The sequence below is a fragment of the Eubalaena glacialis genome, chromosome 9 (genome assembly GCF_028564815.1).
Source record: "Eubalaena glacialis isolate mEubGla1 chromosome 9, mEubGla1.1.hap2.+ XY, whole genome shotgun sequence".
Taxonomy (NCBI): Eukaryota; Metazoa; Chordata; class Mammalia; order Artiodactyla; family Balaenidae; genus Eubalaena; species Eubalaena glacialis.
Genome location: NC_083724.1, coordinates 13,777,318 through 13,790,468, shown reverse-complemented (window position 1 = coordinate 13,790,468; position 13,151 = coordinate 13,777,318). Strand labels below are relative to the sequence as shown.

The 13,151-nt window shown below is 50.8% G+C and overlaps 1 protein-coding gene across 1 annotated transcript in view; it reads right to left on the bottom strand.

Moving 5' to 3' along the window:
- Positions 1-13,151, bottom strand: part of TTLL11 (tubulin tyrosine ligase like 11) — a 242,034-nt gene that overhangs the window by 25,533 nt on the left and 203,350 nt on the right. The window contains exon 8 of the mRNA XM_061200992.1: positions 9,961-10,067. Coding sequence (XP_061056975.1) covers positions 9,961-10,067 — 107 coding nt within the window. The remainder of the gene's footprint in view (positions 1-9,960; positions 10,068-13,151) is intronic.

The window sequence follows — 13,151 nt, the reverse complement described above, 5'->3', positions numbered from 1 at the left end:
TATATTAATATTTGTTTATTAACTAACAAATGTATACTAATGCAAGATACTATAGAGGAAAGAGTATGTGTTTGGGGAGTATATGGGAATTCTCTGTACTATCTGCTCAATTTTTCTGTAAATCTAAAACTGTTTCAAAGGGGTTTCCCTGGTGGCTCAGTGGTTAAGAATCCGCCTGCTAATGCAGGGGACATGGGTTTGAGCCCTGGTCCAGGAAGATCCCACATGCCGCAGAAGAAGTAAGCCCGTGAGCCACAACTACTGAGCCCACGCGCCACAACTACTGAAGCCCATGCACCTAGAGCCTGTGCTCTGCAACAAGAGAAGGCCCCGCTCGCCACAACTAGAGAAAGCCCGTGTGCAATGAAGACCCAACACAGCCCAAAATAAATAAATAAATAAATTTATTAAAAAAAAAAAAACTTTTCCAAAAAAATTGTCCATTAATTTTTTAAAATCCATAAATGTAGCTCATATTGGTGTCAATCACCAGCAGTCACATTAAGGGGCAGCATGTTGGAGAAGATTTAGTTAGAAGACGTGGGTCCTTGTCCAAGCACTGCTGTTTACTAGCGAGGTGCCTTTGGAGGTGGCCCCAACCGGTCTAATTCTCATTTCCTCAACTCTAAATAGCGGTGCTGTGAGGAGTGTCAAGTGCAGAGCTTTGTAGCAGTAAAGCCTGTGTGACCCTGTATCCTGACTCCTTGGTAGTAGAGGAGCAGATGAGGGGAGGGGTTGCGGAGGATGAGTCTGTCATTGGTCACGTCTCCCTGATGGTCTTACCAAACACAGCTCCGCCCACCTTATGGATGCCTCCGCCTGGGGATATTTGGGGATTGGCAGTAGTCCTTCCATCTTTACTCATCAGTGTTGTCACTTCCTGAGGCTGCACAAGATGGAGGCTCAGGACCGGTTCCTGCTCCGTCCCTGACCCCTCGTTACCCCCCTGAGCCTCGGTTTCCTCCTCCCTGAGTGGGGTCGTGGGAACAAGACCACGCTCAGGGGGAGTGTGAGCTTTCAGTGCACAAGTGGATTGGAAGACTCTTTTGTAATCTGAAAGCACGCACACATGTCAAGAACGACAATGGTGGTTAAAACAAAGTAAAAGAAGAGCCAGGGGTACACTTACTAACTAAAGCCTTACAACAACCCAAGGTGGATGTCACTGGCCCGTTTTAAAGGAAACTGTGGCTCTTGGAGCTGAAGTGCCCCCTCACCCCCAACCCTGGGCTCCAAGATGGGAGGTGCAAGGAACCAAACTCAGCCTGGCTGACTCGCCGGTTCATGGCTCATGCTTTTCCCACAACCTCCATCCTGCTGCCGCTGTTCCTGCAAGATCTGGGATGAAGAAAAGGAAACAGCTGCATAAAAAAATTCATCCCACTTTTTTCCTTTTGTCTCTTTTTTGGGGGGTAGGACCAGACAATGGTGGAGATCCTGTTCCCATGTCCTGGAGGTGATGGACAGGAAGATGGAGATCAGGCGCTCCGATGAAGGGGCTGTGGCGGTGATCACACGTCTCCAGGCGACCCTCGCCGAGGGGACAGTCATTACAGAAGGTGCGGCCCGCACGGCAGCAGCCCCAGATAAGCGTCTGTGCAGGGAGGGCGAGCTGGCATTCCTGTTGGCTCGCTTGCTTTTATTAAAAATAATTCTGACACTGACTATTTTGTAAGCGTGTAGGGCACACATCCAGGGAGGCCCATCTGACTTTGAGATAATTTCAAGGCTGAAGAACATCGCTCGTGCCAGACACGGTGCGAGGCACCGCGTGAAACCCGCCTCCTGTACCGAGGAGGGAGGGGGCCATCCATGTATATGTATAAGTGAGGCTTCGCTAAACCTTCCAAGTAAAAATACTTTTAAATATTTCAGTACGTTGTTAACCACATACATTTCAGTTGGGGCTCATTCCAGCTGAGGAAAGTAGAGGAGGCAGATGATTTGCATAAGTCGACTGAGGAAATTTGGTGAGAGACAGTAACGAGACTCAGACACCCACAGATGTCAGCTGATCGTCAGGGTCCCGTCCCTCGTCCATCCCGCACACGTTTGCTGAGCACCTACTATGTGCCAGGCACAGAGCTAGGCTCTGTTAAGGCAGGAACAGCTTGGCGTCATGGAGGTTAGTCTAGCTCAAGGGGCAGATGCCACACACTCATTCCACAGTGTTTACTTCGCACTGTGATCGGTGTTGGCAAGGAGCGGGGCTGGAAGCTGCTGGAGCCCGTGGGAAGGGAGACCTGGCCCAGCCTGAGGGTGGCGCCTTGCGAGGAGGGCCTGGGCAGTGGTGTGTGAGGGGTGGGGGCTTCGGGCAGAGGCAAGTGGCCCCGATGGAGGTCCTCCGAAGTGGCCGGCCACCTTGGCTGGAACGAGTGAGCGTGGGGCTAGTGACCGGAGGGGTGGCTGCACAGGGGGAAAGGTTCTCACTAGCTCCCCTGGAGTTGTAGTCGTGAGACCAGCGACTGCAGGCGGCTGACGGTGGACTCCGGGTTGAGAGGTGATACAGGAGGAGGGCTGGAGGCCGCCGCAGCCAGCCAAGGGCAGAAGCACCCACAGTGTGAGAGCAGACGTGCAGAGGAGAGGGGAAAGCTGGTCTTTGGAGACCGTGGCACACGTGGAGAGAAACTGGCCCTGACCCTCCAGGCCCGGCAGCCCTGAAGCTGGCAGTGCTGCATTTCTTGCTAAAGGTCCCCAGCTTCACAGTGTCCACCCCACACCCCTACTTTCCTTGAGTTGGACACATGGGTTCCTCTTCCCAGCCAACCCTCCAACAGTGCCGTGTAGGACAAAGGGGCAGCGGGGGTGAGGATGGGGCAGCCAGACACTGGTCTGTTGATAGCAGCCACCCGGGCCGAAGGCCGGTGAGGGCTGTCTTGGAGGGAAAGGAGGGGAGGCCCTGGCACTCTGTCGGCTCTGAGGGAAGTCCTGCTGCCACCACATCCCATCCCTCCCACAGGCTGCGAGCGTCTCCAGGCAGGCGTTTCTTCCTGTCTGTTCCCAGCACCTGCAGAGCGCCGCACGAGTAGGTGCCCAGGAAGCGTGTCCCGGGAGAGGGGTGCAGTCAGAGCCAGGTGATAGCAATAGAAGCAGCCCCGGCTTCCTGAGCATCTCCTACTCAGGCCCTGCTCTGAGCACTTTCTGCCTTGTCCCATTTCAGCCGTATCAATGTTCTTATGAAGTGGGCACCATTATTATCTCCCCTTTTCAGAAGATGAATGTGAGGCTCAGAGGAAGTTACATAACCTGCGGAGACTACACAGCTTGCAATTTACCGGTCTCAGATTTGAAGCCAGGTTTGTCTGATCCCAGAGCCCGTGGCTTTGGTTATACTGCCAGTCAAACCCAGGCAGCCCCACGAAGGCGGGCATGTAGCTCAGGAGTTCTTCAAGCAGTGGAAGAAATGTTTCTTATTTTGGTCAAAGAGTCTACAGCACATATGAGACATTAAACTATGCCACTCTGATTTTTCCTCTGCAAGCAAGGTGTGGGCCGAACACGCATACGTGGGTGTCGCGTGTGTGCTCACGTGGGTGGGAAAGACTCTCCAGTCCATTTTCTTTCTTGCTTTGCAATCATGTTTCCATTGCTCACTGGGAGGACCTCTAGTCTATATCTTAAAACAGCAAAAAATCTGGCCGTGAAGTGAACAAAGCTGTTCTGAAGCCCCTAGCTGTCGGTTGTGGGTTAGATGGACCAGACACCTAGATGCTGGGCTCAAGTGTTCCCTTTGCAAGTGAAATGTTTGTCTCTCACAGAGGATGCCAGTGATACTGCCTTTTATTGCCTAATCTTGATGCCATCCTAGTCTCTCGCCACAGAGAAGTGAATTCCACTCTGGGAAGAGTAGAGAGCAAAGTCTCAATGATAAGGAGGTGTTCGTGAGTGCAATTTACATAACATAACTGCCTCTTCACCGACAAGTGTGTTTCTTCGTTTGGTTCTGGGCAATGAGAGGGCTACTACACCCCAAGTTTGAGGATAACACCCTTTTTTAGATTTCTGTGCTCTGCTAGAAATTCTAGAATTGGAAATTGAAATCTTTTTTTTTTGTTTAAATGACAATTGACAATTACACTGGCCTGCTGCAGAGAGTGAGACTGCATATTACGAAATTCCACCAAGCTCCTAAGTAGTCACTGGTATTTTAAGAGAGGAAGACAGTCTGTTTAGGGAGCGATGGGCATGGGATGCAGCTGAGGGCTCCTCGGGTGGAGAGAGGTGGGAAATGGGCTGCTGTTGGGGGAGAGCCATGTGTTAAACGCGTGTGATCGTCGAGTCCCAGCTTTTGCTTTGGGTCACGAGAGTGTGTGGATGCTTATCCCATTATTAAAAATAACTAATTCAAAAAGCTAACTAAGGGGCTTCCCTGGTGGCGCAGTGGTTGAGAATCTGCCTGCTAATGCAGGGGACACGGGTTCGAGCCCTGGTCTGGGAAGATCCCACATGCCGCGGAGCAACTAGGCCCGTGAGCCACAACTACTGAGCCTGCGCGTCTGGAGCCTGTGCTCCGCAACAAGAGAGGCCGCGATAGTGAGAGGCCCGCGCACCGCGATGAAGAGTGGCCCCCGCTTGCCGCAACTAGAGAAAGCCCTCGCACAGAAACGAAGACCCAACACAGCCAAAAATAAATAAATAAATAAATTAAAAAAAAAAAAAAAAAAAAAGCTAACTAAATAGAGCAGGCTATGCACGGACCAGGATGGAAGTGTCTCACGAACCAAGGATTATGATTAATCCAGTTCTGTGCACCTGAGGTCCAATTTAAAAAAGCAATCAATAACGAGCCTATTTAAAAGGATGGGCTGAGATTTAGATTTCATAATATGTATGCTTTTTCTTACTGGTTTTTTTTTTCCCTCTCTAGTCTTTTTAAACACCACTTTTTCTTCTCCATTTCAATAGTAGGGTCTCCTCATGCAGGTCAAATAAAGGTTCATAAGGGCCTTGAGCATCGGGAATCTGGTTAACCCCCTTGGTGGGTACCAAAGTCTCATTAGGGCAGAAGGAAGGTCTGGGCTGGCTTCCAGAAAGGAAAGGTGCATTAGCACTTGGACACACTGGGGTTTGGGTTGGGGTGATGGTCTTATTCAAATGGGCTGGCGTTTTACACTGGACAGTGGGAAAGCAGAGGGAGACCCCTATAGACCACCGCTAGTATAAGCCATGGTTCTCACACTCAGAAGGCCCTGCTTTGGGGATGGGGGACATTTATTATATTGGCATTCGTCTGCTCATCGAACATTCACTGGGCACCAAGTGAGATGTTTTTGCGTGCTCTGGTCGATGTGCCAGGCCCTCGGGGATACAGAACGAGTAGCGAGCGCCTTTTCTGGGTCGCCCACCATGCTAAGTGCTTTGCTTGTGTTCTCTCCTCACCCGCAAGGCTCCCTCCTTTGTTGCTTCCCCCATGGGAGCTCTGGCCACCCCCTGTTACAACTGTCAACTGTGCATCCTTTTCATTTGTGTGGCTGGAGACGCTGGGTGTAATGGAAGGGCCAAGGATGAGCTCTGAAGGCAGGCTGTTCTTGGTTCAGATCCCAGGCTCCCCACTGTAAGACTTGACACGCTTGCTTAAATTCACCCCTTTGAGCCTCAGCTTTCTCATCTGTCAAATGGGAATAGCCAGCCTTATCTCACAGGGCTGTGTGAGAGTTATATGAAGCAATTCATAACAAGCATCTTTGATTTCTGTTACATAGTAAATGTTCAGTACATAATCTCTATTATTTTTTTTTCCTTGAGAATAGGGTCTGTAAAATAATTCCTCTTTATATTCCAGTAGGGCCCAATACCTGGTAACACATTCATTACCTGTCTGTTGAATGAATGAATGAGTGAATGAATGAGTGAGTGCGTGCCCTTTGAGACTGAGAGCGCATGTTCTGCCCCTCTTCTGACTTCTTTCTTGCCAGCCCCACAGCAGCTCTAGGGCAGGTAAAGCTGCCCCAGCTCACATGGACCCACACCTCCGGCCAGGCCTTTACTTGTTTGACATCCAGTAGCTTCCTGAATGGTCCTGAGCACGTGGCTGGCTTCAGAAACTCCTTCTCCTTGAGAATCAGAGGTGCTCGAGCAGCCTTCCCAGGAGGCATCTGGGCCCCGGCCTGAACCAGCTAAGACAGCAGTGGCCCCTGAGCCCACGGGCACAGACAGCCTTCTCACTCCTGGCTTCAATGCCCAGCCCTCACTGCCTATGCGACCCCTCACCCTGGACGCTATCATTTCCTTTCAGGAGTGATGGAAACAGGAGAACAGGAGTATAAGCTCCAAGGAGGAAGGGAGACAGGTGCGTGGAAGAGGCACCAGCTCCCACTCCAGTTCTGCCTTCCTTGTGCTCTGTGAATTGACCTTTCACCTCCCTGCCTCGCGAGCCCCATCCCCTCCCCGTCACTCAGAAGAACAAGCCCTGCTCGGTGTGGCCCTGGATTGGGGACGGCGTCCTGGGCCACGAGGCAGGAGGCTTGAGTGCAAATCCAGCTTCTGCTACACACTGGCTATGGGATTTCAGACGCGTCACTTTTGCTCTTGGAAACCTCAGAATCCTGCTCTGTAAAATGGGATCTGATCCCCCACCTCGAAGGTCTGGTGTGAGAATTAGCAGTGATATTTGTACATCGGAGGTGATCTCAAAATTGCAGTTACTACTAAGGATTGTTATTCCACACATTCAGGGGCTGAGGCAGGGCAGAAAGGCCTGGAAGAGCCCAGCCCCAGATTTGCGCATCTGTATGTTCTAAAAATTAGTATTTTTCTCATCTCCTTAGCTTGGTCAGCAGACAGAGAGACGCTGCAGACCCCGGAAAACCTCACCCGAGCCTGTACTGTGGGCAGCCCCTGTGGATTCCGCTGCTGGGGAGCAATTTAAGAGGCAAACAAAACATGAAAAGCTACTCAGAATTAACAATGGGGCCAGATGGTAATGCTAGTTTGAAGCAATAAAACATGATAAATAGCTTCCTGCTGCTACTCCTGATCAATTTCAATATTTAATAATTCCACTGCCACCCCTGCCCCCTCATCTGGCCCCCTCCACAGGCTCCTGCAACGATGCCCCGCATTCGGCTCACAGAGCAAACAAGTCTTCACTTTCTGAAGGCGTCAGCAGAAAGCAGGCGGCTCAACTGTCACATGAGCGCCCTCCGTCCTGGAGATGATAATTCATCTGCCTACTTCTAAGACGTTCCATCTCCAGCCTCTCCTGGTTGCCAGGGAAGGATGGAAGGGAGCTCCGACGGCGGAGATGCGATAGGAGCTCTCGCCTTGTCGAATCAGTGAGTATTAGTATCCCCTGAGTTTTGCTTTTGAATTTAAGAAAGGGGAGCAGTAGGGAGCTGGGTGGTCATCTTACTCTGGGACCAATAGCAGGAGGAAGCAACCGGAAGGGGAGGGTGGCAGCTTGGTGTTAAAGCCTTACCCACCAGCCGTGCCTCTGAGCCTCAATTTCCTTCTCTGTATGAAAGAGATAATCGTGTCTACCTCTGGGAGGATTCTAGCCCATGCTGCACGTGTCAAGTGCCGGGCAGTGCGCTCAGCACATAGGAAACACCCAAGACTGGCAGCTGGAAGCCTCATTATCAGACGTGAAACCACTTAGCAAACGATGCCCAAGTCCCGGCACCTGCAGGAAGGGCTGCTGGTCCTTGTGGTCAGGGAGCTTTAGCCCAGGGCAGACCCGGGGTGCGGGGCAGGATCTGGCAGGGAGCATCCTGTTCAGGATTCTCCCCAAGGGGAGCCCACTGATAAGATGAACTGTCCACGAGGGCCCCACAGGCTTTCAGACCCTCCGACACACGGCACCCCAGAGAGCTGGTGTTGCTGGCACCCTTTACAGAGGAGGAAATGGACAGGACGAGGTGAAACGGCTTCTCGCGCTTACATCGTAGGAAGTGGCATTGTCAGCTCTAAGCTGGGTCTCCCAACCCCCCTGATTTCAGGTCCTCGCCACCCTATCGCAGGAGAAAACTGCTCCCTGAGGGCTTCCCTGGTGGCGCAGTGGTTGAGAATCTGCCTGATAATGCAGGGGACACGGGTTTGAGCCCTGGTCTGGGAAGATCCCACATGCCGCGGAGCAACTGGGCCCGTGAGCCACAACTACTGAGCCTGCGCGTCTGGAGCCTGTGCTCCTCAACAAGAGAGGCCGCAATAGTGAGAGGCCCGCGCACCGCGATGAAGAGTGGCCCCCGCTTGCCGCAACTAGAGAAAGCCCTCGCACGGAAACGAAGACCCAACACAGCCAAAAATAAAAAAAAAAAAAAAAAAAAAGAGGCGACTGTTGTAATGACTTAAAATTCTTAAAAAAAAACAAAAACTGCTCCCTGAGGCGCCCCCTCTTTGTGTGTCCTTTTTGCAAGGAGGCAACCGAGTGGAGGGTGGCCCCCTTGCCATCACCTGAGCTGCGGTTTACTCGGCTGTGAAATGCGAACGTTAATACCTACTGCACTGGTCCACAGCAGAGACGTTTAATGAGGGAATATGCATGAGAGCCTGCTGTAATTTTGTGATGAGCTGAACAAATGTCAGGTATGGTTATTATGGCTTTTTAGAAAAACCCACTCTGGGAGGAAAAAGATCAGAAATTCATCCACCAAAGGTGGATTCTTCTTACCGAATCCTTCACTGGCCCCACGTGATCTAGGGGATCAAGCTCAAGCTCTTTTGCGTGGTGTTCAAGGCCTCGACAGCTCCTGCAACCCCACCTCTGCCTCTTCTCCTTTCCCTCCTAGCTGCAGACCCTCCAGGCTACTTGGGGTGACCTGAGCCTTTCACGTGTGTCTCTGCCTAGACCAGGCAAACAGCCCTGAAGGAGGGGGTGTGTGCCACCCTGCCCCTCGGCTGATCCCACTCGGCTTCTGCAGGAAGTCTCCCTTGGGCCCCCCTTGCTCAGGAACTCCTCTGCTGAGCTTCCTGACAGCCTCTCTGTGCTTCCCTCCATCCTAGCACGCATCGCACTAGCTACTGCTATGTTCTCATCTGCCTCCCAACTCTAGAGCCAGTTCCTCCTGGGCCTGAACCAAGTGCTGTTCTCTCCAGTCTATCCGGGGCCTGGCCCTGCTTATGCCCAGGAAATGTGTGGCGAGGGATGAACCAACCAATGAATAAGTGACCGTTTCCAACATAAATGGAATCAAAGCTTTAGGCAAAGGATTCCAGCAGTGGAATTAGGATTTGAGTGGGCACAGCCTTGGGAGCAGAAGTCAGGACAGTGCTCCTGAATTCAAACTCAGCTCCGTCCCTCCACTGATGTCTAGAGCTCATAGTGTAAGCAAGCCTTCCCAGGACAGACCCTACCCCTCCACCCCCTGTCCTCCACCTGCTTTTCGTTTGTAGAAAAACTTTAGCTTCCTAGGCCTTCCCCAAGTTCCAAAGAATAAATTTAATCAGAGAAGTGAGAAAATGCAGAAACAAAGGAAAACAGTCAAGCAAAACAAAATAATAATAGTTTAGTCATTAAACAAAGTCAAGGACCTTTATTTCCTCCTAAAGGGCTATAGATAACATTCTGAGCCATGTCCTTTGAGCTGTTTTGCAGATACTGAAGCCCCCACCAGGTGGAAGAAGTTAACTGCATGCTGCCCACAAGCACGGAGACCCCAGACGGGTTGGAACCAGAAGTTTGATGATGTTGACTCCCGATTACCTCACACACTCCGCGACACCTCTCCCTCACCCTTCTTTTAAAAACCTTTCCCTGAAAGCCGTTGGGGAGCTCGGACCTTTTGAGCTGCCTGGACTCCTTGCTTGTCCCTGCAATAAATGCTGCCCTTTCCTTCGCCACAACTCTGAGTCAGTAGATTGGCTTTACTGCACGCAGGCGAACAGACCCAAGTTTGGTTTGGTAACAATAGGATGACCTTCCTCCTTCCCCCACCTTGACCCTTAACAAGAAGAAACAGATAATGTACCACCCATCCCTCTCTGTCCTCCCACAGGACACGGCAGAGGCCAGTCATCAGGTACCTGAATCCCGCTGGTCCATGGTCATGGAGTTCCATCTCCTCGTGATGTCAATGTAGAGGATGTCCACGGCGGCCATGGACAAGCTGCTGCTGCTGAGCTTGCAGTTCCTGCAGAAGACAGGAGAGGACACGTCACTGCCAGATCCGACCCATCCTGTCCTGTCTGGCTTCTGTGCCTTTGCCCGGGCTGTGTTCCCAGCCTGGAAGGCCCTCCCTCCCCACAGCTGGAACTAGTGAAGGGTGAATGGCAGGGAACCATGGGAGAGGAGGCTGAAAATGTGAGTTGAGGTCAGATCCTGTGGGTTCCTGTAATGTGGTTCATTAGGGCTCTAAAGGGCTGGGAGGAGGAGGGACTTTAGGATGGCAAGTCTTGAGTTGAACCTGGCTCTACCACTTAGAAGCAGATGGCTCTGATTAAACTATTTCCCCTTCTTGAGCCTCAGTTTCCTGACCTATAAAACAGGCAGTCTTTATTACAGTCACTGTGGTCTGGAAAGGTGGGCAGGCACGCTGAAAAGAGCATGATTTGGGTCTCAGACAGACCAGGACTGAAATCCTGGCCCTGCTGCTTTTTCTAGCTGTATGGCTGTGGACCATTTACTTAAATCTTTCTTTGGTGCCTCTATTTGCTGGTCTCTTAAATGAAGATAATAACACCCGCCCACACGGCTGTTGTGAAGGGGAGACGAGGTAGGGCATCCCAAGGCCCTGGCACCTGGTTGGGCCACGACAACTGTTGGTTCCCTTCCTGATCTCTCTCTACTTTCCCTCTTCCTCTCAGAGTTACAACCATCTAGGCCCCTTCCGAGGCTGCCTGAGGCTGACCTTTCAGTGAAGGCCCTGTGCATTCTGGAGAAATGGGGCTTGCTAGTCAGAGTGTCTGAGTAAAAGAACTTAGGCTCTGTGTTCAGAATGCAGGCAGCCCTCAGCTGGTCCAGAGGCACTTCCCTCCTGAACCAGCTCATGCCGGGGAGGCGAGTCCCAAGACAGGCTGGATTTGCCCTGGGAATCCCGAAAGCTAGACCTTGGGGCCAGCTGTCTGCTTGGCTGAACTACACTGCATGCTGCTTTCAACTTTCCAAGTGTGTCCACATCCGTTGCCCCAGCTATGATAAAGTGGTTCTTTGGTTTCCCATTTGTCATCATCCCTTGCGTGAATAGCTCCCTTAGGAACCCGAGAGGTCGGAGGTTGATTGGCAAGCAGGATTTGGGCATTCCAGAGGCCCCTCTCCAAACCCATGCACACCCCTGACATGTGCACACGTGTGCCCAGCACGGTGCCTGGACGAGGCTGGTGCTCCTTATATGACAGCATCCTCCCTCCCTCCCTCCCTCCCTTCCTCTCTCCCTCCCTTCCTCCCTCCCTTCTTTCCTTTCTTCCCTGCCTGTATTCCTCAGGCCATCAATTCACATCCTGCTTCCTCCTGGGCTCCGGCTCTGTATTTCAATCACAAGTCACAGTGGCAGACTTCAAAGCACATCAGCACAGTTATTGAGCCTCAGTAACAACATGTCAGTGGATGCAGAGCTTTTCATGTCACCTGTCACTGAGATGGCTATCTCTATTGGGTCCTGCTGGGGACCCGCTCCAGTCTCTCCCAAGGTATATTCTAACAACCTGCACTGTTCATTTCCAAAGCTTCATTAGGAGTGGCTACGGGTTTTCTCTAATTATCGTATCCATGTCCTCTGGACCACTTGCTCCCCACAGGACACGAGCTCTGCCTAGCTTGCTCTGTGGGTTAATGGAGTATAAAAAGGGAAACCAAACTGACCACTGGTATAGTTATTTTTTTCCTGACAGGTAGAAATTAGAAGTGTCAAACCTTTAGTAGGAGTCATAATTTACCAAAGAGGATTCTCCATTTACCCCTTTCCAAAAGTAACTTACCCTCCCTAGTGATACCTGCAAACACAGTCGATGGTAACATTTGCTACTGGGGCAGGGGAAGGAGGGATCTATGCTGGCTGCCGTAGACAGGAAATGCTTTAAAAGAATTTTGATTCTGTAGGCACTTCTTGGGTACCATCTGTATGCCAGGTCCTTTCCTGCCCATTAGCTCTCTGGATCTTTATAACCACTTTATGAGGGAGGTGTTCTTAGGCCCATTTCAATGATGGGTAAGCTGAGACTCAAGAAAAGGGACATGGCTTGCCCAAGATCACACAGCTGGGATTCACATCCAGGCCTCCCCTGGAGGATAGAGTAATGGACTTGGGAACTTTGGGGAGAAATGGGGAGGTGGCCCAGCCCAGAGCTGCAGGAAGAACCCAAGATTCAAGAGACAAAGCCTCAGGTAACCCAGAAAGGCTGGAGCCTCTAGAGAGGCCCTGTTGGGAAGCTTTGGGATATAAGGCTTGGGGGTAAGACAACCAGGGTCACTTGGAGACAGGTTTTCCTAGGTTTATCCCCGTGGTCACCAAACATTCTTAATGGACTCAAACAGGGAATGTCTCCAAGGGTTAAGATATTGGGATAAACTTTTCATCCATCCACCCACTCAGTATAGAATTTGTTTTGTGTGCACTATGTGTAAGTGGTATTCTGGGCTCAGTGAGTGACGCTGGGATCCAGATCAGTCTTGGATACGGCTCTCGGAGGGTAGAAATGATCTCAGAATCTGGGGTAAAAACGTGAGGCCTTGGTAGCTCTTAATCATTTGAACAGTTTCCCCTTATGCTCTGGGATGCAGTTCTTCAAATGACTGATGAGTGATAGGATAAATTCTTCAGTGGAAGAGAAATCCAAGAAATATGGTAACATGAGAAGCCAGAAAGATTCCGCAGAAAGGATAGGCTAGAAACGTACATGGAAAAAATGAGCTTTGGAGTCAAAGGCACATGAGTTTGAATCTTGACTCTGCTATGTGACCTTGAGAAGGTCATTGACATTCTCTGCAATCTAAATTTCCTTATTTGTATGAGGATAAGGCGACTCGCCATATAAAGCTATTTTAAGGACTAGCTCGGTGCCTGGCACATATGACAGCTCCCAGCCTTCCTCCATGATGTAGAACCAGTTTAAAGAAAGGTTTTGTTTTGTTTGTTTGTTTTCAGAATCAAAACAATATGGGCACATAGGATGGAGAGAATCACAAATCATTCAAGTTCATTAGGAGCCTAAGATTAGAAAGATTTGAAATTATCATCCCCATTTTCTCTCAACAACTAGTGACATCTCATGGGAAATTT